This window comes from Diabrotica undecimpunctata, chromosome 5 (genome assembly GCF_040954645.1).
Source record: "Diabrotica undecimpunctata isolate CICGRU chromosome 5, icDiaUnde3, whole genome shotgun sequence".
Classification (NCBI taxonomy): Eukaryota; Metazoa; Arthropoda; class Insecta; order Coleoptera; family Chrysomelidae; genus Diabrotica; species Diabrotica undecimpunctata.
In genome coordinates, this window is record NC_092807.1 from 97,910,942 (window position 1) to 97,932,056 (window position 21,115).

Sequence of the window (21,115 nt, forward strand, 5' to 3'; positions counted from 1 at the left end):
TCTTTTTATGTACTATGGCATGACACTATGATTAAGAAGATAAGATATTGCGCATAAGTCGTGACGTAATTGGAGACTTGCACGTTCGTAATGTCAGTTTTTTGTATGTGTCAATAAATAATCTTTATTAAATAGTTTGGAGATATCCTTTTGTGTACGATTATTGTAATTATTAAACCTTTATTTAATATTATTATTTTGCTAATTAAATAATTTCATCACAGAATGCATAAAAATCCCATTTAACTTTAACAAGAATTCAAATCTGATCTCCAATGATGGCATGCGCGAACACGACCGATTTTGTGCTACGGGAAGATCCTAGTATCATGTACTATGGTAAATATTGAGTAAAAGCACACAGACTACCTGTCACGTCAATGTCACTTGTCAAAATAGGACCAAAGCATTGCCAACCTCCATTTTTCTGATCACTCCTAGTAAACAGTCGGTAAACACCTAATAAGATTGACACTTCCTATATCCGTATAAAATAAAGTGATTATAATCTAAAATGAGCGTCCTGAAATTATTCATGGATGGAAACAAACTGATATTTTTTCTCGAAGTGTCTTAGATTTAGTGTTGAAGTGAAGATTACTGTTATTCCTACCTGTGTGGTGGAATGGCTTTTGTGATTTTTATAGTTGCGTCAGTGGTTATCCTTTCGTTCAGAAACATGTTAGATTGTTAATTATTGTGCCTATTATAAATTCGGAGTGTATTTTAACAATTTTTCGACGTGTAATGGTGCAATTACTGCAACAAAATCTGGATGGACCAAATCTATATTTGGAACTGGAAGGCAACCTAACCCAGAAGTAGGTATCTACCTACTCAAATATAGTATCCATAAGTATATACCACAAGAGCTATAATATTACAACAAATTTACTATTTAAACTGCAAACACTTCCAATGGTGTAATTTTTTAACTGTTACTTAATTAAATTGAAGAAAAAAAATATATCCCACTATTTATGTTGAACTAATTTTGTATGAGAATATTTTTCATAACCAATTTTAAAAGTGGTTACAGACTTTATTATGTTATAAATTAGAGATTATTTTTAATTTATCTTTTTACTTCTCTTTGCAAATTTACTGTCCTTTGTCAAAAATTAAAATCTAAGTATTTAAGAACATGTTTAAGAAGAATACAAACTGTTTGAAAAACAAAAAAAAAAAGAAATATACTTACCAGATTTTTTCTGTAGTTTTACAGATATAGTCTAATTAAGTGTGATCTATACCCTCCAAGCAGTTTCACTAAGAGTCAAAAATAGCAGTACTTATTGCATTCAGTAAGAGAGCTTGAGAATTGAAAGTTTTATGCAATTTTGACTTGAATTACAATTTTGTGCACAATTGTGAAAAATTAAAAGCTTGTAGTATTTATGAACTAGTGACCATATTTTATTTATTTATTCCATGAAAGTATAAATGCCATTTATAGAAATACTAAATATACAGAGAGTGAAGGCTATATGGGTCAATTAGAAAACAATATATCATACAAACACTAATATAATCACTTTAAGACATTAAACATTTTGAATAAGAAGTTGAGGTTCAACTTTATAAACAATTTGTATGTGTATGTTAACAGAAAGAAAACTCACAACCTATGTATACAAAAAGGAAAGAAAAAAAACAAATGAAAAAATTGTCAGTGAGATAGGGGTTCTCAAATGGTTCTCATAAATTATATTTTTTAATTTTCGTTTGGGATATGTCTGGGATAAGGTTGTAGTACTTTATCCCTTTTACCATACCAGATCTTTTCTGAAGTTTTAATGTATATGTTTTATGCCTCAAATATGCATCAAAACAGTACATTTTTATTATATTACTTTATGAAATCTGGTATTTTTTATTATTTTTTTTAATTTAAACCAGGTTTATTTGATATAAAGTATTAAAGTCTAAATACTTTAAAAATGAATAAATTATTTTATAAAATAATAGTAATAAAGAATGAAAAAATTGTTAAGATAAATTTTACTTTTATTTACATACACAAAAATTAATATAACTAAAAAATGTACAAATTCCAAAATACAAAAATAGAATTTATTTATCTTCATATTCTTCATTTGCGGCAGATGTATTAAAAATGTTAAATAAAAACACCAGTTAGGAGGCTTTTGCTGTACCCAACCTGTTTCAAAGTTTCGATTGCACTAGCCCAAAGAAGAAAAAATTCTTTCATCTCCAGTTGAAGTCGCTTGGGCTGTGTGAAGTTGTTCAATAACATTAATGATGTTGGTATCACTATTTTTGTGGCTTTTCCACCACTCAATTGGTGTCACTTTTGAAGTGACACTGTTTTTGAAAAGATATACTTTTTGCCTGAAATTTCATAATCATTGCCAAAACTTCTATTTCAGGATACTTTTCTTTTGTGAAGTCCAGTGATTTTTTTGTCTCTTCCTATGTTAAATCAAAGTAAGGAAATTTTTTCCTTTGGTCAAGCATATACAGTGTGTCCGTAAATCAGCTCCTTTTTTAAATGCAACACCTTGTATTTTAGGACATTTTTAGATCAATAAAAATGAGCTGATTCGAAAAAGTATAATACTGGGGGTCTAACGGATATACTTTAAAAGATATGCGCTTAGAAAATTAATTTTTATTGATTTATAATATTAATAAATTATAATAAATAAATTGAAAGTAATCCAGTAATTAATACATGACTTAATCTTAAATGTTCGAATTGTAGCCCTTGTTGTATTTGACAGTAACCCAAATGTTATACAAGTTCTTCTAGAACCTTGTTTATGCTTTCTTGAGAAATATTGTTTATTTCTTTACGGATTCTTATTTTTAAGTCTCCAATATTGGCAGGTTTCGTTTTATAAACAACATTCTTTAAATGACACCACATAAAATAATCCAAAGGATTGAGGCCTGGCGGCCATTCAATATATCCACATCTTTCAATCCACCTGTTCGGAAAAATTTCGTTTAGGAACCTTCAAACATCTAAAGCATAATGCGGAGGTGCACAATCCTGTTGAAACCATAAACTTTTATCAAAACCTCCAAGATTAATTGTACTGGGGAATAAATTAACTAAAGTAGGTACGAGATACCCACTTAAAAACTGAAGGTATGCTGGGCCGTTTAAATTACCTTCGAAATAGTAGGGTCCTGCAATCTTTCTGCAAATTCCTTTTTAAGATCTATTTCTGATTCATAACTAGTAGTCTCATGAGTAGTCTGGAAATTTTCAGAAATTATTTTTTGTTAATGATTATGAATGATATACATGATCTACATGAACATAAAGCATCCTAGTGGATGAAGATATACAAAGCGGCTACAGAAAATAGTGTCAGGTATGCAAGAAATTCTTTATTTCAATCAAATGCGGACTGTCAGTCCGCTCGCGTGTAGTGGAAGGTTAAGTTTATATCTTCCATTTAGTTTAAATATGATGTATACAATCCTCAGGCTTATGCTGTTAATTTTCGCTATATTTTGTGTGTCTTTTCTATGTATAATGATTCTGCTTCACAATTTGAAACATGTTCTTCTCCTCTAAAATGGAATAGGTGTCATGATTCAAGAGTAATTTGAACTTCACCTCTTCATCTTATTTTGCTGAGGCTGATAATGTCCCATTTTATTGTATTTAGCTCTTCCCCCTAGTTCCATCCTCGTCTGGTGCGGTAATAAGAGTTCATTATATTTCCATAAAAACAGAAAATCTGACAACAATTTATATACTAAGTACCATAAGATCGGCGGCATTACAAAACTCTCACAAACAAAACTTTAAATAAATCACGCAAGTTGTTTGAAATAATTAAGGTGTTTCATGCATAAAACCCCAACCTGTACACTTTTTTCATACTTATTTAAATAACTGCGGCTTTAATCCTTTGGAAATAGCTGAAAAGTTAGTTTTATAAACCTTTCTTCCAGTTCTGAAACAAATATCTATGTACAATTTGATTTCATATTTAATATTCAAGGATTGTTTATAAATAAGGAGCTTATAATGTAGAATAATTAAATTGTTGTGCAACAGGGAAACCCCAGATTGTTTAAAATGCCTTACTTATGTAATTCAAGTACTATTTAACCAGATAACTTTTTATATTAGTCATGTTTATTGATTTCTTACAAAACCAAATACAGTTTACTGTGACCAAATTATTCAGGACAGTATACACATTTCTGTATCTTCAATTTAACTTTTATATATTTTTCTGATCATAAAAACAATTTTGAAGGCAAGGTATTTATTTTGTTGATAGAATTAATTTTTTTAATACGAGTGATGCCTTGCAATTACAATTTCTACATCTCGGGGCATACTGTTATGGGTCTCATGAACAAAACTTAGCAAATGCTTTTACTACAAATTAATGTATCAAAACCTTCAAATAAGTTTGCAGCACTTACTTTAGCATCGAAGCAAAAGCATTTACTGCACCATAAGCAAAAAAATCAAATATCTGTATAGACATGCATTTGCTAGACTTATAGTAAAAGCAGGTACCTACAGTGCAAATTTTGTGTCCAGTGACACGATATATGATTTGTATATATATATATATATATATATATATACATATATATATATATATATATATATATATATATATATATATATATATATATATATATATATATATATATATATAAGCTTTAATTTAACATGTAATAGCCTGGAATTTAATAGTTAAATTTTTTATTGTTACAGGATTTCCCTTAATATCTAGACTGGAGTGCAATTGCAATCATGTTAGGCAGCCCTAGTGGGTCGGGTGTGCCAACACAAAGAGGGTTGTGGCCATTGGGAGCTGTACAAGCTCCAGGCATAACAACATTTTCAAATGATGGTAAGTACACAAATTTTGGTTTATGATATAAAATGTAATTATTTGTTTCTAAGGATAGTATAAAATCATAGAATATGTTCACGGATTTCAACATCCATATCTGGTGCAAGAAAAACAAACCTAACAATAATGGACAATTCATCTTGATTGATGGCTTTTATCGAGTATTGTGTCTAAAATAATTGAGAAATTTTTCGCCCTTTAATGACATGAATTTATGACATCCACAATATAATTTCTATATTTTTTTGAGACAATACCAATTCATTCACTTGTAATATATTCCTCATGTAATATACTTGCATTTTTTTTCTTCTCAGTGCAAGAAACAATTTATTGCGTCAACCGTTTCCGAGTAACAATGATTATGTTAACTTTACGGAAAAGCTATCATAGCCATAGCTATAATGCTAATTACTAATTTAATTGCAAATCATGCAATTTCAAAAGTCTATATTTAATATTAATTCTTAATATAGAAGTGGAAAATGTTACATTTTAAAGCGAAGGCTTACTTGTCCGATCCAGCCTGATTTCGAGTATTTTCTTTCTGATGCAATAAATCAAAAAAAGTCAGAGACATTGGAAGAATTTTTTTACCAATAACAAAAACAAAACTTGTTTAATTCAAGTCAAATAAACTAATTTTAACTCTCATGCATTGAGTACACTCCAGTGGACAGATTTTTTTAACTTCAAAAAATACATATATATTTTAATTCTATGAAACTTGTGTAAAATGCATGAAATCCCTTTCAGTGGACTCTAATCAAGTAACTACTACCGCCATCTACAATATTAATATTAAAAGTAAAAGTTTGTTTATGTTAGTATCTATAAATCATCTCACCGCGATAGCTACCTGTTAATTTCCCGAAATAAGTGCCCGTACTTTCTTTGGAAAAACAAAAAAAGGTAAGAAAATATTTTTCTTGTAGAATTATGTATTTTACACAATTAGCCTTTGTTATAATTTCAAAATTATTGAAAAACTCACTGAAAATATCACCTTGAAGTCATTTCCACTACAGTTAGGCTTACCATAATTATGAAACTCTTAACTGGGACAGTAAATGCTGGATAGGGTAAAGTATAAAAAAACGATTAAGCTGCTGCCAAAAATTTTTATTAATAAAATACCTATTTTTTGTACCATTGATACTTCTCGCTTGTATGAACTTTTTTTAATAAAATGTTATTTTTTTTTTATTTTTTCGTAAAATCGTTACATGTCATATTAAAGTTTAATTTACAGTATAGTAATGCTGGTACGGTAGACTCCAACATACGGCTTCTGTCGTCCGACCAAATATGTTTCGTCATCGAGAAGACACGCTCTAAAGGAGCGGAGGTGCCTGGTAAACACGAAATATATTGCACCATTTTTACCAGGTTGGGTGTATCGGTGTGTTGTTCATGAAAATGTTTAAATAGTAGAACCCATTTGTCAACATAATCAATTTGTATTGTCGTGGAATTCCATTCATCATTCTTTGATGCTATAAAAACTTTTGTAAGTGACAGCTCGTCAAAAAGGTTGTCAGTATTAATATTTTGTCGATCGTCCGAACCGTGTATTTTCTTTATAGTTTCAGCAGATCCTTCGATTTCGTCCCATTTCAATACGTGATTCAGTCCAATCCATTCGAAACTGTCTTCCCACAATTGAATGTATGAAATGCATCGTCGGTAAAAATCAGTTACTTCTGTTTGAAATTTATCAATATCCTGGCTACTACCAAGATTCTTTAATAATAATTGTTTTGCTCTTTGTTGTACAAAATTGCTGTCCATGCGTTCTTGAAGATTAGATTTCAATCTTCTTAATTCCAAAATAATGTTAGTCGTACTTTCTTCACTTTTTTCCATGAGTAGTACAGTCTTGTTAAAATTGTTTAATTGTCCATGCACAAACCAAAAATATAACTCACTCGTTTCACTTTCAAAAAAATCTCGCATTGCACGTGGACAGTTATCTTGGGAAAGGAAATATGCTTTTAGTCCTTCGAATATATTTAGAATTTTCTCAATTGCCTGCAAAAGTGGAAGAAATCTCATTCACAGAATTCCTTCAACTGAGTTACTCGAACTGTGTAGATATGATAATGTTTATATATTTTGACAACTAGTGCTTCAATTTCGATTGGTAAACCATCCACAGCATTTGAAGTGCAATGTGTACAATATGTGCGCCACATCCAATTCCTACAATATCTACACCGAGTTCTTGTTTAAGTCTTCTGTAAACATTATTTTGTCCTCTTCTATGCAAAGCTCCAAAATTTGTATTCCAATTGTCGCCACAAAATGCAGCAACTTTTTTTGTAATGTCATGACGACGTAATGTTGAAATTATATTTTGAGTCAATATTTCCGATGTCTCACCCTGAACGGACTCAAAATTCAATAATTTCACATGTACACCTTCTAATGGTAAAAAGTATCTAACAATAATCGGTGCCAGTTTGATGTGCTTTTTATTTGAGGTGTCGTTAGTAACACTTACGAAAAAAGCTTTCTGTAAGTCGGTGTGTAACTCTGACAAAGACAAAGGTGCCAACACATTTAAAATGATCGCTTCTCATTTGGTTCTCGCAACCCCAAATTTTGATTCAAAAAATTTTGAAATCAATTTCTACGTATAATCAGATGTTTTGAAGCTTAATCATGCATTGCCGTGTGATAAGCGAATGTGGCCTCTTTAGCTGCAATAATTAAATCGTTTTGAATGGGATCATCATTTAAAAAAAAAATGAGAAAAAGTACTTGCAATCGCCGTTACACCAGTCTTGTGTTTTGCACACTTTAAGTGATCTTTAATATTATCTGCTCGCCCACCGTGTGCAATTGAAAATTCTGAAAAACATTGCTGGCATTTCACCCTGCTATTGTCACTACAAAGCTTTTTTATAAAAGGATAATCTTTTTCAAGTGCGCTTATGAATTTGCAATTTCTTTTCGGCATTTTAAATCAAACACAGCAATTAAATAAAACACAAAGTGTGTGCGTATTTTACCACCGTTCACAAAAAAAAACGAAATGTAATCGCACTGCAAATGATTAGGATAAACTGAGATCTGTTTTTTTTTAATTCATCAATTCTTATTTTTTTAATGTTTATATTCGTTAACGACTCACTGAAATAATGTGTTTAAGAAATGTGATACGGTGAATTGCTGAATTTTGATGATCTCGAGAATTAAGCACGTCTTCTGTGGGAACCCTATTCAAATATTTTATCAATCGGATGTGCAGTCATCATTGTTAGAATTGTTTATACATATAATACGAAAGTGAATAATCTTGTTTATTATCAGTAAATATGAATCCAGGAGGAAAAAAATCATTCGTGTGAAATCACTTAACAAAAATTCAAAATTACAACAGTTTTGTCAAACCGGGACAAAATGACAAACCGGCCGGGACTCCGGGACTGATGTCTAAAACCGGGACAATCCCGGTTAAACCGGGACGTGTGGTAAGTCTAACTACAGTGGACATCATGTAATATGTAACTTAAGATTTCCACTCTTGTGGTATTTCCACTCTTACAATATTTCGGTCATGTAATGAGACATCCAGAGAGGTATATCCTTCTACACCTCATAATACATGGTAAGATCGCCGGAAGGAGAGGCCCAGGCCGACGAAGAACATCCTGGCTCCGAAATCTCCGGGAATGGTATCAAGAGACCACCGCTAATTTATTTAGAGCCGCAGTAAACAAAGTTATTATTGCCAATATGATCGCCAACGTTCGATAATCGGACAGGGTACTGAAAGAAGAAGAAGAAGAAGTGGTATGTTTTATGAGTATAATTTTCAGAGGGGAAGTAGGTTTCTTGTTCACATATATTTTGTTATTTTCTTCTCAAAGATTTATTATTTATTATGTATTTTACTTACCTATATTATTTTAGTGGAAATAAATAAGTTTTATCTATTGAAATAATATTACTTCTTCAATGGGAAATTTTATTCTATTACAGAAACTACTTTTTGCCGAGGAATACGACAATAGGGATGAAACACCTTTATGTTTACCAGAAAATGAAGAATTTATAGGTATTGACAATGATGACATTATTTATGATTTACCAGAAGGTTCAGATTTGAAATCTGAATACAATTAAGAGACGTATTTGCTCGAACATGTAACGGTTGAAGACCAAATTGTTGAAAGTGACAGAAGAAATACAGCCAGAAAACAGTTACAGTCTAACTGACGACTTTGAGAGAATCAATCATAAAGTATTTTTTGATCATTTATTTTGCTCACTTCCCTTTATCGAAGAACTGCATAAAAGAGGTATATGGGCGACAGGAACTCTCCGATTGAATCGACTACAAAATTGTAATTCTGTTATTTGAAACAGATAAACAAATGAAACAAGAGGGTAGGGGAACTTCATCCGTTGCAAGTACTGAAGGTGGCAATATAATTGTTTCTAATTGTACTGGAATAGAACCTCAGAATAAAACAAAACGCTGGTGTAAATGTACTAAGACTACTATAGAAGTGAACATACCATTTTCTGTTCAGTTTTATAACAAAAACATGGGAGGAGTAGACCTGATGGACCAGTTGTTGACCCTGTATCCTCTAAGGAGAAGAAACAAACACTGGTACATGAGTTTTTATGCATTTTGTGGATGTTCTTGTTGTAAATACATGGATTTTGTACAAGAAAAACTGACATCTAAAAAAAGATTTGATTGAAATTAAAACAAGTATTGCTAGAGCATTAATAAATTTGGGAACGCAGAAAGAAAATATACGAGGTAAACCTTCGTCTGGTACACAACCTCCCATTTTGAAGAAGAAGAAACCGAATCATCATGCATCCTCTGAAATTAGACAAAGTAATTGGGGGCACTGGCCACAACTGATTGATATACCAATTGCTCGAAGATGTCACTCTAAAGCTTGCAAAAGAAAAACAAAATACATCTGCAAATGATGCAACGAGCCGCTGTGTCCATCGTGCTTTGAAAATTTTCATACCAGTAACTGACGCTTCCGCGATTCCGCAAGTGCATAGTGACCACTAGAGTGGTATTTTTTAGGTTTTAAGAAAAAAATTTCATGTTTTTACGCTTACTATACTATTTTCTAATGTTAATTTTTAATATTTCGCAATAAAATACTTTTTCTAAGAAAAAAAATTCCTTAAAATTATGCATGAGAGGGTTAAAGTAAAATTGTGGCTTAAATTTTTTGTTAATTTAATCTATATCTATACATTTCTATATTTGCTTCAGTAAAAAGTAATTTAGACGAGCACAAACATCGGACCTATATAAAACCGTCTGGAAGTGAATCACTGTATCTAATTTTTTTGAGAATTTCCTCTTACAGGCAATTCTTAAAAACTATTTATTTTTTAATTATTTCCTGAGATGGTTTAGATCTTGTTAAGAACACTATTTACCTCATGCGAACAATGGCAAACGTCTTTTGATTGTGGAATTTTCCGCTCGTGGGGAAGGCCTTCCCAGAAATATGCACCCTAGATATTTCTAGATAAACGCCCCTTGTTGTTTTTAAGTGCAAAACTGTCAGGGGTGATGGCTTCGTGTTTTGGGAACGTGCCCGTTGGTGTTAACGTTACGAGGGTTAGTTGAAATGTTTCACAAACGTAGTAGTGTCCTGATTGCGTTACCATACACATGCATTAATAGTAGAGTAAGTACACATTTTATAGACCCGTACATTGCGTAAGCACATCATATACAGGGTGAGGTAGATAAACAGCCAATTAAAAATATCTCGAGAACTAAAGGTAACTGAATCATGAAAATTAGAATGAAGGGGTTTTGAAGAGCGATCTATGTAATGAAAATATTTTCATCTATTTTCTACTTCCGGTTATACCGGAAGTTGCTTGGAACTTCGTTTTTTTAATGGGGCATCTTGTATATTTTTTAATTTTAGAAATATTCATGTTATTCTGAACATTTTTTGTTAATATTTCCCTATACCTATTGTGAACCGTTTTTAAGTTATAATGGTTTTTATATGAAAATTACACTTTTCTACCATGTATATAAAGTTCAATATTCTTTAACGTAATTTGAATAAAAGTTTAAATTCCTTATGAACTTAGATTCATAAGGAATTATGAATCTAAATCATAACCAGATACAGCATTATCGTTTACAGTATTGTTGTTGTTTGTTTGGGTTTATATGACTGCGAATATGGAATCCATTCGCCAATCTCACATTTTTTACTCATTTAAATTTAAAATTTTTTTTAACAACAAGCCTAGTTAAAAAAAGAACGAAACTAGTGCTATACAGAACTCTTATCAAGTCCATTCTCATCTAAGCGTCGGAAACATGGACGATGACAAAGAGCGATGAAGATAAGATGCTTTGAACGTAAAATCCTCCGGCATATCTATGGAGGAGTACAGGAGGACGTATTATGCCGTAGACGCTATAATTTCGAACTTTACCGCCTGTATGACAAACCTGATATTAGGTCCATCAAAATAAACCGGCTCATAGAGAGAATGAATGAAAAATGAAAGGATCAAGACTTAAAAAAATATTTGGTGTGGTGAGTCGAAGTTTACAAAAAATGGTATGTTTAACCGCCATAAAAGTCACTTCTGGAGCGACGAAAATACCCAGCTCACGTGGGGTTGTAAATTTCAAGCATTCTTTTCGTTCATTGTTTATTGTGCTGTGAAAAATAATAAGATAGTCGCTCTCATGATTTATGGCGAAAATTTAAACGGAGAGTGTTACTGTAACATTTTACGGAAAGTATTGTACCAGATTTGCACGCTTTACATAATAATAAGGCTAACGAGGCTTGGTTTCAACCAGATGGAGCACCGGCTCACAATATTCGAGGAGTCAACAAATTACTTGATGAAATATTTAGCGATAGATGGATAGCTAATAAAAATCCGTTTCTCTGGTCACCGAGATCCCGTTGTCCCGTTGTCACCGTTAGATTACTATATTTGGAGATATGTTAAAAATAAGGTGTTCTCTGAGCCTGTCAGTTGTCAGTACTGAGGAAATTTAGCAAAAATAAAACAATAGTGTTGACGTGTTTTTTTCTAGAAATATTTTATTGATTTGTTACTACTTGGTAAAACAATAAAATTTTTGTTTCAGGTCTCAACAAATATGGCGTGTATTCCCTATTTCCGGGAGGACCCAGTTTCGGGAGTACCTTGTACTCCCACTCTAGCACCAGCAGCACAACTGGTCGGTTTGCCACTGGACAATACCAGCAACCGTCTGATAACATTTTTCACACATCGTACAAAGGTAAAATGAATTAATAGTAATTTAGCTATAAAATAAACGAAAATTTTGACATTTGGCGCCTATAGTCTCATTTTTTATTTATGAACGTTTTTTTCTTTTTAACATAAATACAAATTCAAAAAATTAATGAGAAAATCCCAGTAGTTGGCTGTGATTTTCAATTCAAATCAATTTAATTTTATTTCTTTTACCTATTTGAAATGGACTCAAGTAACACATTCATGATATAATTAAAACATTTTTAAAAAGTGCCGTGAAAATTTATACAGTAGCATAACGTGACGTTTTCGATCTAGATCAGATCATCCTCAGTGCCTTCTTTTGTAATTGAAGCTAACACTAAAATTGTAGCTGTGACATCAATATATGGTTTTGCATTGTTCCAAATTTAAATTCTAATGTGACTAGGTCGATGACATTGGATTAGTGTTGCCCAAAATCGGTCTTGGTCTTGCAGTCTTGGTCTTGTTCTTGCGTTTTTACAAGACCAAGACCGCCTAATTTTAGCAAGACCAAGACTGACCGTGCAAAAAATGAAACAGAAATATTAAATTTAGCAATTTTGAACAAAACTGTTTATTAGCAATTTTTCTGTAGAATGAACCGTTATCTCAGAAACAACGCTTGAAGGGACCGGCGATTTTGAATGGCAGTTACTCGAGAGAGAATACTTAGTTAGTAAAATTATAATTGCAACTAAAAATATTAAAACATTGGCATCATCATCTTGGTTCTACAGCCCTTAGAGGGCCTCTACCTTCTCAAGCTTTCTACGCCATTCTGTTCTGCCCCTTGATTGCATTTTCCAGTTGCCGACTCCGATCTTCTCGGCATCTGATGTTACCCCGTCCATCCACCTCAACTTTGGTCTACCCCGTCTTCTCATTCCCACGGGTTGCGCTAGGTTCCGTGAGAATATTTTTTATCATGTTCGATTCAGGGGCCCGGGCTACATGTCCTGCTCACTGCAGGCGGTTTTGCTTAATTATAGTGGTAATATCTTTACCACCAAACGTATGCTTGCAGATATTCTGCAGTTCAAAGTTATATCTACGCCTCCATATTCCGTTCTCACAGACCGCTCCGAATATCTTGCGTAGCACCTTTCTTTCAAAAATCTATAGAGCGGATTCATCTGTTTTAGTTAGCGTCGTTTGTTAGCTAAGTACTTGTCTGATAGACGACCATGATAACACCTGTTTGCAATTATTATTCGCCTTTTATTTCCTCACATGTGTTATTATTGGGGTTAACCGATATCCCTAGATATATGAACTGTTTGACTGCTTCGAAGTTTTGGTCATTGATGGTTAAATCTGCGTCAGCATTTCCAGCTCTTGTGTTTGTGTTAGTCGCCATGAATTTGGTTTTATTTTGATTTATATGTAACCCCATTCGTTCTGCTGCTGCTACTAGCTCGGTTAGGATTTCCGCAATTCTCGCACTGGTTCTTCTTATAATGTCCACGTCGTCTGCATATGCTAGAATTTGGACTGATCTATTAAATATTGTTCCCCTGCTATCTAAATTAGCGTCTCGTTTAACTTTTTCTAATGCGACATTAAAAAGCTGACACGCCAGCACATCTCCCTGCCTGAACCCCCTATGTATTTCAAAAGGGGTTGACGAGTCGTTTTAATTTTTACTGCTGATAGCATCTTTGCCATTGTCACTTTTATCAAACGTATGCGTTTTTTTGGAATTACTAACTCATTCATAGCGTTGTAAAGACTTGGTCTTAAGACACTGTCATATGCCGTTTAAAATCGACAAAAATATGATACATATCTATGTTAAATTCTTGCGCTTTTTCGAGGATCTGTTGTAGTGTAAAGATCTGGTTAATGGTTAAACGTCCACGCCTGAATCCTGCCTGATATTCTCCTAGAAACGTTTCGGCATAAGACTTCAATCTCTCGTACAAAATGTTTGACAATATCTTGTATGCTGTATTTAGGAGAGTTATTCCGCGGTAATTATCGCATTCCAGTTGGTTTCCCTTTTTGTGTAACAGGCAAATTAAGCCTAAGCTCCATTCTTCAGGCATTTGCTTCTCAGATCAAATTTTACAAACAATTTCTCGCATCACCTTGGTGAGCTGCTCTCCACCGTGCTTAAATAACTCTGCTGGGATGCCATCGCTGCCTGGGGATTTGTGGTTTCTTAGTTTTTATATAGATATTTTCACTTCATCTACCGAGGGGGGTTCCACGAGTTCCTCATTTCGGTATTTCAGCTCTATATTGTTAGTAGGTTCCCCTTCCAGCTACTCTCGAGAGTGCTCTACCTATCGTAACAGGATATCCTCTTTGTTGGTAAGTAAGTTACCTTCCTTATCATTACAATAGTTGATTCTCAATTTGAATTCTTTTCTAATAATATTTATTTGATGATAGAACTTTCTTGTTTCTTCGTGACTCATATGGCTTTCGAGCCGTTCTAATATGTCATTTTCCGAGTCTCGTTTTTTTTTTCGGTGTATGCGTTTTTTCTCTCTCCTTAAGTTTTTGTATCTATCTATTGTTGTCATAGTTTTCCATTGTTGCATGGTCCTAAATGCCTCGTTCTTCTCATCTGTTGATTTTTTTGCAGTCTTGGTCGAACCAGTCGTTTCTTTCGTGGGTTCGGGATATTCCCAATGTGCTTTCGGCTGCTAATTTCAGAGCCTCTTTGCAGTTGTTCCACATTTCCATGCTTGACTGGTCGACTGCCCAGGTGTGTTCTAGGGTTTCTTTTTTATGTGACTGGAACTGTTTCTGTTTGTTTTCATTTTTTAGCATATGTAAATTATATTTCACTTGTCTAGTGCCCCTTTCTTTCTTGACATTGGAAATTCTTTGTCGTAACTTGGCCCCTACCATAAAGTGGTCTAAGTCAATATTTGCGTCTCTGTAACTTCTGTCGTCCATTAGGTTTTTAAAGTGCCTTCTGTCAATTATAACATGGTCAATTTGATTTGTGGTGTGTCCAATTGGTGATATCCAAGTTACTTTATGGATATTCTTATGATTAAAAATGTTCTTCTCACAATTAATTCTTTGGAAGCTGCCATACTAATAAGCCTTAAACCATTGTCATTAGTAACGTCATGAAGGCCGTGTTTACCCATATATCTTGGTAGCATAGCTCTTTTCCTATCTGGGCGTTCATGTTTATCGTTTTTGGCACAGTTATCATATTATGCTCTTTCGAGGTCTTCGTAGAATAGATCTTTAATTTCTTCGTCTTTTGCCTCGGTTGGCGCGAGCGCGTTGATCGGGCATATTTTGAAAAATTTTCCTTTTATTCGAAGGATGCATAACCGGTCATTTATAGCTTTAAAACCAATAATAAAATTTTTGATTTTCTTTGATACTAGGAACGCGGTTCCGAACTCATGTGGGTTCGGATTGCAGCTGTAATTTATATATTATGGTCTTTTTTCTGCATAATGCCGGTTCTTGTCCATCTCATCTCTTGAATGGCTGCAATGTCTATTCTATATTTTAGGAGTTGATCTTCCAGCAGCTTCAGTCACGCCGTCCTATACAGCGTTCTTACGTTCCAAGTACTGATCTTAAAATCATTGTCCTTAGTTCGGTGCGTGGGTCGTCGTCTTGAATTCAGTCCGGCTTTTCTATCTCGAGATTTCGTAATAGTTTTTTATGGGATGGGGGAGTTAGTCTCATGCCCAACCCCCTTTTCGGAGGACCATTTCTCCCTTCCTCGTCAGCCCTGACCCCACCTTCCACTGGGGTTGGTTACCCAGTTTCCAGTAGAGTTGCTCAGGTTTACCGGGGTTCACCCGTGTGATCCGGATCACACTTCTCGGAGGTGAGGATAGGAATTGAGTAGGAGAGGCTAGAGGTGTTATCTGGAAGCAACACCTTATGATGCGGATCACTACTCCATTTAAACCCCAAAACATTGGCATCATTGTATACAAAAACTAAATCACCAATTCGCATTATGGAACATGTAGTTTATAGAATACCATGCGAAAGTTGTGATGATAAGTCATACATCGGACGCACATCTAGAAACCTAATAGGCAGACTAACATCACATAAAAGCGACCTCAGAAATAATAAAAATACATATGCATTAATAAATAATGCAATTAGTAAGAATCATTCATGATGGTGATTTATATGGGTAAATTGTTGATGCATAGTGGAATATAAATATTCCCAGCGTCGGTCTGAATGGTTTTTTTAAGCTTGGGTATACAGTTTACTTATCGCTATCGACATTCACTTTATATATATATATATATATATATATATATATATATATATATATATATATATATGTATATATATATATATATATATATATATATATATATATATATATATATATCATTTTTGCGATGCAACATATTTTGAAAATAATCTATGTTTTTTTAGTTCTTTCCCTGATACACTGCACTATTGACGTATTTTTGTTATCAACTTTTGCCTATGAATAATGGCTTAACATTAACTTATAATGTTTATCTTCAACGTACGCAAATGTTTTTAAATGCAAATTGGAATGCTTTGAAAATGAACTATTACAGATAGTAAATGACTTGAAAGGCAGAATAAGAAAATTGATGGATGTTTTGTTGCCGTGTTTTATGTTTATAAAATTTAAATGTCGTGTATCATTAAATGTTTTCTAACTATTGCTTGTTTCCCTCTCAGGATGTTATTTATACTTATTTTATCTTCTCATTCCAGAGATTAGGTATCCGTTGCTTATTTCGACATCAAAATTTGTTCGACCTTCTCAAGATTCGTCCTACATGTTGTTTAATTAGTCAATTCTCGTCCATTCTATTTATATATCGTTTCCGGTAATCCAGCTGGAACTGGAATCCCTACTGCTAACCAGACCGGACCCCGGAACTCCGGCCGAATCAGGACCTAAGTACCTAAGAGGATAGATTGATATTAAACTAGCCTTTGATAGATGGTGTTACTTGACACCGAATTGGTTTCGGTGTTGACATTTGCCATACATTTTAAAAACAATTAGTTTGGTTTTTACAGCCGTCAAAAGCAAGCAAATTTTGTGTTTTCGAAGAAATCGAAAAAGTTAATTATCGTTCGGTGATTAAGTTCCTCCACAAAAAGGGTAAAACGAATGTGCAAATCAAAGCCGACCTGGACGAAGTTTATGGTGAGGTTGCACCTTCGTTAGCAACAGTAAAATTTTGGAAAGCTGAATTTGTTCGTGGTCGTACGAGTGTTTTTGATGATGAGCGTCCCGGGAGGCCAAATGAAGTCACCACGCCGGAAATGATCAACAAAGTCCATGACATGATTATGTCAGATCGTCGAATTAAGCTCCACGAGTTAATAGAGGTCCTAAACATTTCCTACAAACGCGTACACATCATTCACCATCATTTGGACATAAAAAAGCTATCGGCGCGATGGGTGCCGTGTTTGCTGACAATCGATCAAATGCAAAAACGTGTGATCACTTCGGAAACGCTTTTGGCGATGATACGGTGCGACCCGAAAGATTTTTTTCGCCGATTTATCACCGTTGTTACACCGTGAAACAGAGATACATTTAACAGCTCCTTCCCCCTCCTGCGCTCTCACTAGTTTCAAATCCGACCAATTTTGAGGACCACATTTTTAAAGCTTTATTAACGATTAAAATGCAATGCTTTTTCGAATTTTTTCCATTAAAACCTTAAAATATGTTTTTTTCAGATGACCCTAATAAGGTCTCTTAATTGTTATAAACAAAGCTGCTATCAATTTATAAAAAAAAGCACTAACTTCGTCCCAAAGTGTCCTAGGTCAACTTTTTTTTCCTTTTAAATTCGTAAAAAACTTCAGGCTGTCAAAATATTAAAAAAATCAATTTTTTGCAGTTAATGGTTAAAAAGGTATTCTTCTAATATGACTATTTGCTGGGTGAAAACTACTTCGAATTTTCTTTGATTTATAATAAGAAATTTAACCTATACATTATTTGCATTTATAGATCACCTAGCTCTGATACTGAACTATTTTTTCAGAGCCTCCTAAATTTGTTAGATATTCTGCCCATTAAAGCAGAAAAATTTTATGTGGTGATTTTAATATTGACTACGCTGCTGTTTATGCGACCCAACTGTCTTTGGTAACTATTTTTGAATCATGGTCTCACAATGCACGTTAATTCTCCAAAAAGACTCTCAAAAACATCATTCTCGACAATTGATTATGTGGTTTCTGATTTTCCACCCGCTGACGGGGTCAGCTTTCTGATCATGAAGCAGTATATACCAAGTTTAGCAGTTTAAAAACACCCCACTCAAAAACCCGACGATTAGGTAGGATTTTTTCCACTCAAAACTTTCGTAAATTCTATAATTCATGCTTGACTTCTGACTGGAGTTTTTATTTCGGGGACATTGACTGTAATGTTAGTGATTTTCTATTGTTGTATCTATTTTTAATAAAGCATTTCCTCTATTAAACATCAGGCCAAAACATTCCAAAACTTGGATTACCAAAGGCATTCGCATATCTGCGAAGAATATGCGTTGTCTGCTATATATTAAAAAATTTAATAACAGTATTCCCATCTCTGATTATATCAATACGTACAGAAAATGCTATCTAAAACTACTCAAAGTAGCCAAAAAAATCCTACTTTCATAATCGCTTAACAAGCTCCAAAAATATTTCAAAAGAAACTTGGTCAATAATAAACGATTTTCGAAATAAAACCAGTGCAGCGAATCAAACCTTTTCTTTTCCTAACCCTGAAAATCTAAATGATTACTTTGTTAATGTGAGTAAAAATATAACCTCAACTATTTCGCCACAACAAGATCCAGTTTCCTGTCTCCCTAATTAAAAAAACATTGCTGATACCTTCTTTTTAAGACCAGTTGATAATACTGAACTCATTCGAACAATTCGTAGTATAAAAAGCAAGTCGTCCTGTAGTACAGATGGATTATCTATTAAAATTTTCTCAAATCTTTTGCATAATGTATTGGAGGTCATGGTCTCGCTAGTAAATGATTCCCTTGAAAAAGGTACATTCCTTAACTGCCTAAAGACTGCCATCGTTATTCCTCTTCATAAAGGTGGAGACAAATCTGATGCCTACAACTATAGACCTATTGCCTTGTTATCAGCACTATCAAAAATTATTGAAAGGCTTATAAAAGTTCGACTTATGCCCTTTCTCCTTAAACATAATATTTTATCGCAAAATCAGTTCGGCTTTTTGTCTAATAAATGTACTAGTGATGCCATGTTTTCTGTGTTACATGAGGTATATCTATCACTAAATAGTAACCTCTCCTTCGCCACCGTTTTCTGAGACTGTTACAAAGTCTTTGACTGCGTAAATCACGACATTCTATTAAAAAATTAACTTTCTATGGAATTCGGGGCGTGTCTTTGAATTGGTTCAAAACTTACTTGGTAGGTAGGAAACAATTGGTTAGAATAAAAGACACCGACTCCAGTTTTAAAGACATTGAGTGTGGAGTACCGCAAGGTTCAGTATTAGGTCCCATTCTTTTTTTACTTTTCATTAATTACATCACTTACTTGAAAATTAAAGGGGAAATTTTTCTATTTGCTGATGATACCAGTATTACTTGGAGCAACTCTAGTATTTCAACGCTTCATTCAATTATAACCGCTGATTTGCTTATAATCAAGGCTTGGTCAGGCTCCAACTTACTTAGCTTTAACGTGGATAAGACAGTAGCATTATCTTATAAAGGAGTCATTCAACCCTTGCTTTTGAATGAGAGTCAAATCAGTATCGTTAATTCCGTGAAATTTCTAGGTATTCTTGTCGACAGTGATCTTAAATGGTCCTTGCATACTGACTCCTTAAGGAAGAAACTAACCTCTGCTTGCTTTGCAATAAGATCTGTTTCGAAGGAACTAAATTTATCTTCTGTCAAAATGGCATATTTCTCATTGTTCGAGTCCCATCATCGATATGGGCTTCCATTTTGGGATTCTAGTACAGCGGCCCAATTTGATACTATTTTTAAGTTTCAAGAAAGAGCAATTCGTTATCTATTTGGTCTCAAACAAACAACTCATTGTAAGACCTACTTAAAAAATCACGGAATTTTGACGCTTCTCTCTTTATTTATTTTGGAAACGGTTTGTTTGATTCGCAAGCATCTAAACATTTTTCCCGATAGACCTGATTATGGCTACTCCATTAGAAATTCGGATTGTAACGTTTATTTACCGATCCCGTCCACTCAGCTATTCTATATAGTGCAAAAAAACTTTATAATGAACTTCCAAGAGAAATTAAATCCGCAATATCTTTCATTAAGTTTCGTAAGATGACAAAAATCTATCTCTCTGAAAGACCATATTATTCAGTTGACGAGTTTCAAGAAACAAAATTAGTATTGTTTATAATTACATTTGGTTGCCTCAAGCAGTGGCTACCATTTGTCTCATTTGTTGTTGTCTGTACAAATTATGTAAGTTACATAATAATTTTACTAATTTAAAATTGTATTGTTCTGTTTTTTTTTATTATATTTGTTTTTGTTTTATACTTTTTGTACTTTTTGACTGATTTTTTTTTTAGCTTTGTCCATAAAATTGTTCAATAATTTTCAGTGACAATAAAGCATATTTCTATTCTAATTGTTTAATAAGCAAAAAATTGACATTAAAATTATTTTTCCTCATTTTTTTACAATATTAATAGAATAAATCTTCTTCTTTTAGAATCGTATATTTAATATACTTACCTAGTTAATTTTCTGACTTATATTGTTTCAAAAAAATTTAATTTGGAATAAACAAATTAAATAACTTAAAGTCTTTGACCGATCGACTTGAAATTTTGATCTTATTTTGAGCACTACAAGACCCTACATTGTGTGTAATGTAAAGGCTATAAGTTTATTTAAAAAAAAAACTATTAACATTTATAAAAAACCGGAATTTTTGACTTGTTTTGCAACTTTCTAAGCAACAAAATAAGGATAGGAACGTTT

General features: G+C 33.2%; 1 protein-coding gene across 2 annotated transcripts in view; it reads left to right on the forward strand.

Annotated features, from left to right (window-relative positions):
- Positions 1–417: 417 nt before the first annotated feature.
- Positions 418–21,115, forward strand: part of wge (BAH domain and coiled-coil containing protein winged eye) — an 83,490-nt gene continuing 62,792 nt past the window's right edge. For both annotated transcript variants that reach the window (XM_072532313.1, XM_072532314.1), the window contains exons 1-3: positions 418–821; positions 4,718–4,856; positions 11,992–12,147. In XM_072532313.1, the coding sequence (XP_072388414.1) occupies positions 4,757–4,856; positions 11,992–12,147 (256 nt within the window). In that variant the 5' untranslated portion in view covers positions 418–821; positions 4,718–4,756. The remainder of the gene's footprint in view (positions 822–4,717; positions 4,857–11,991; positions 12,148–21,115) is intronic.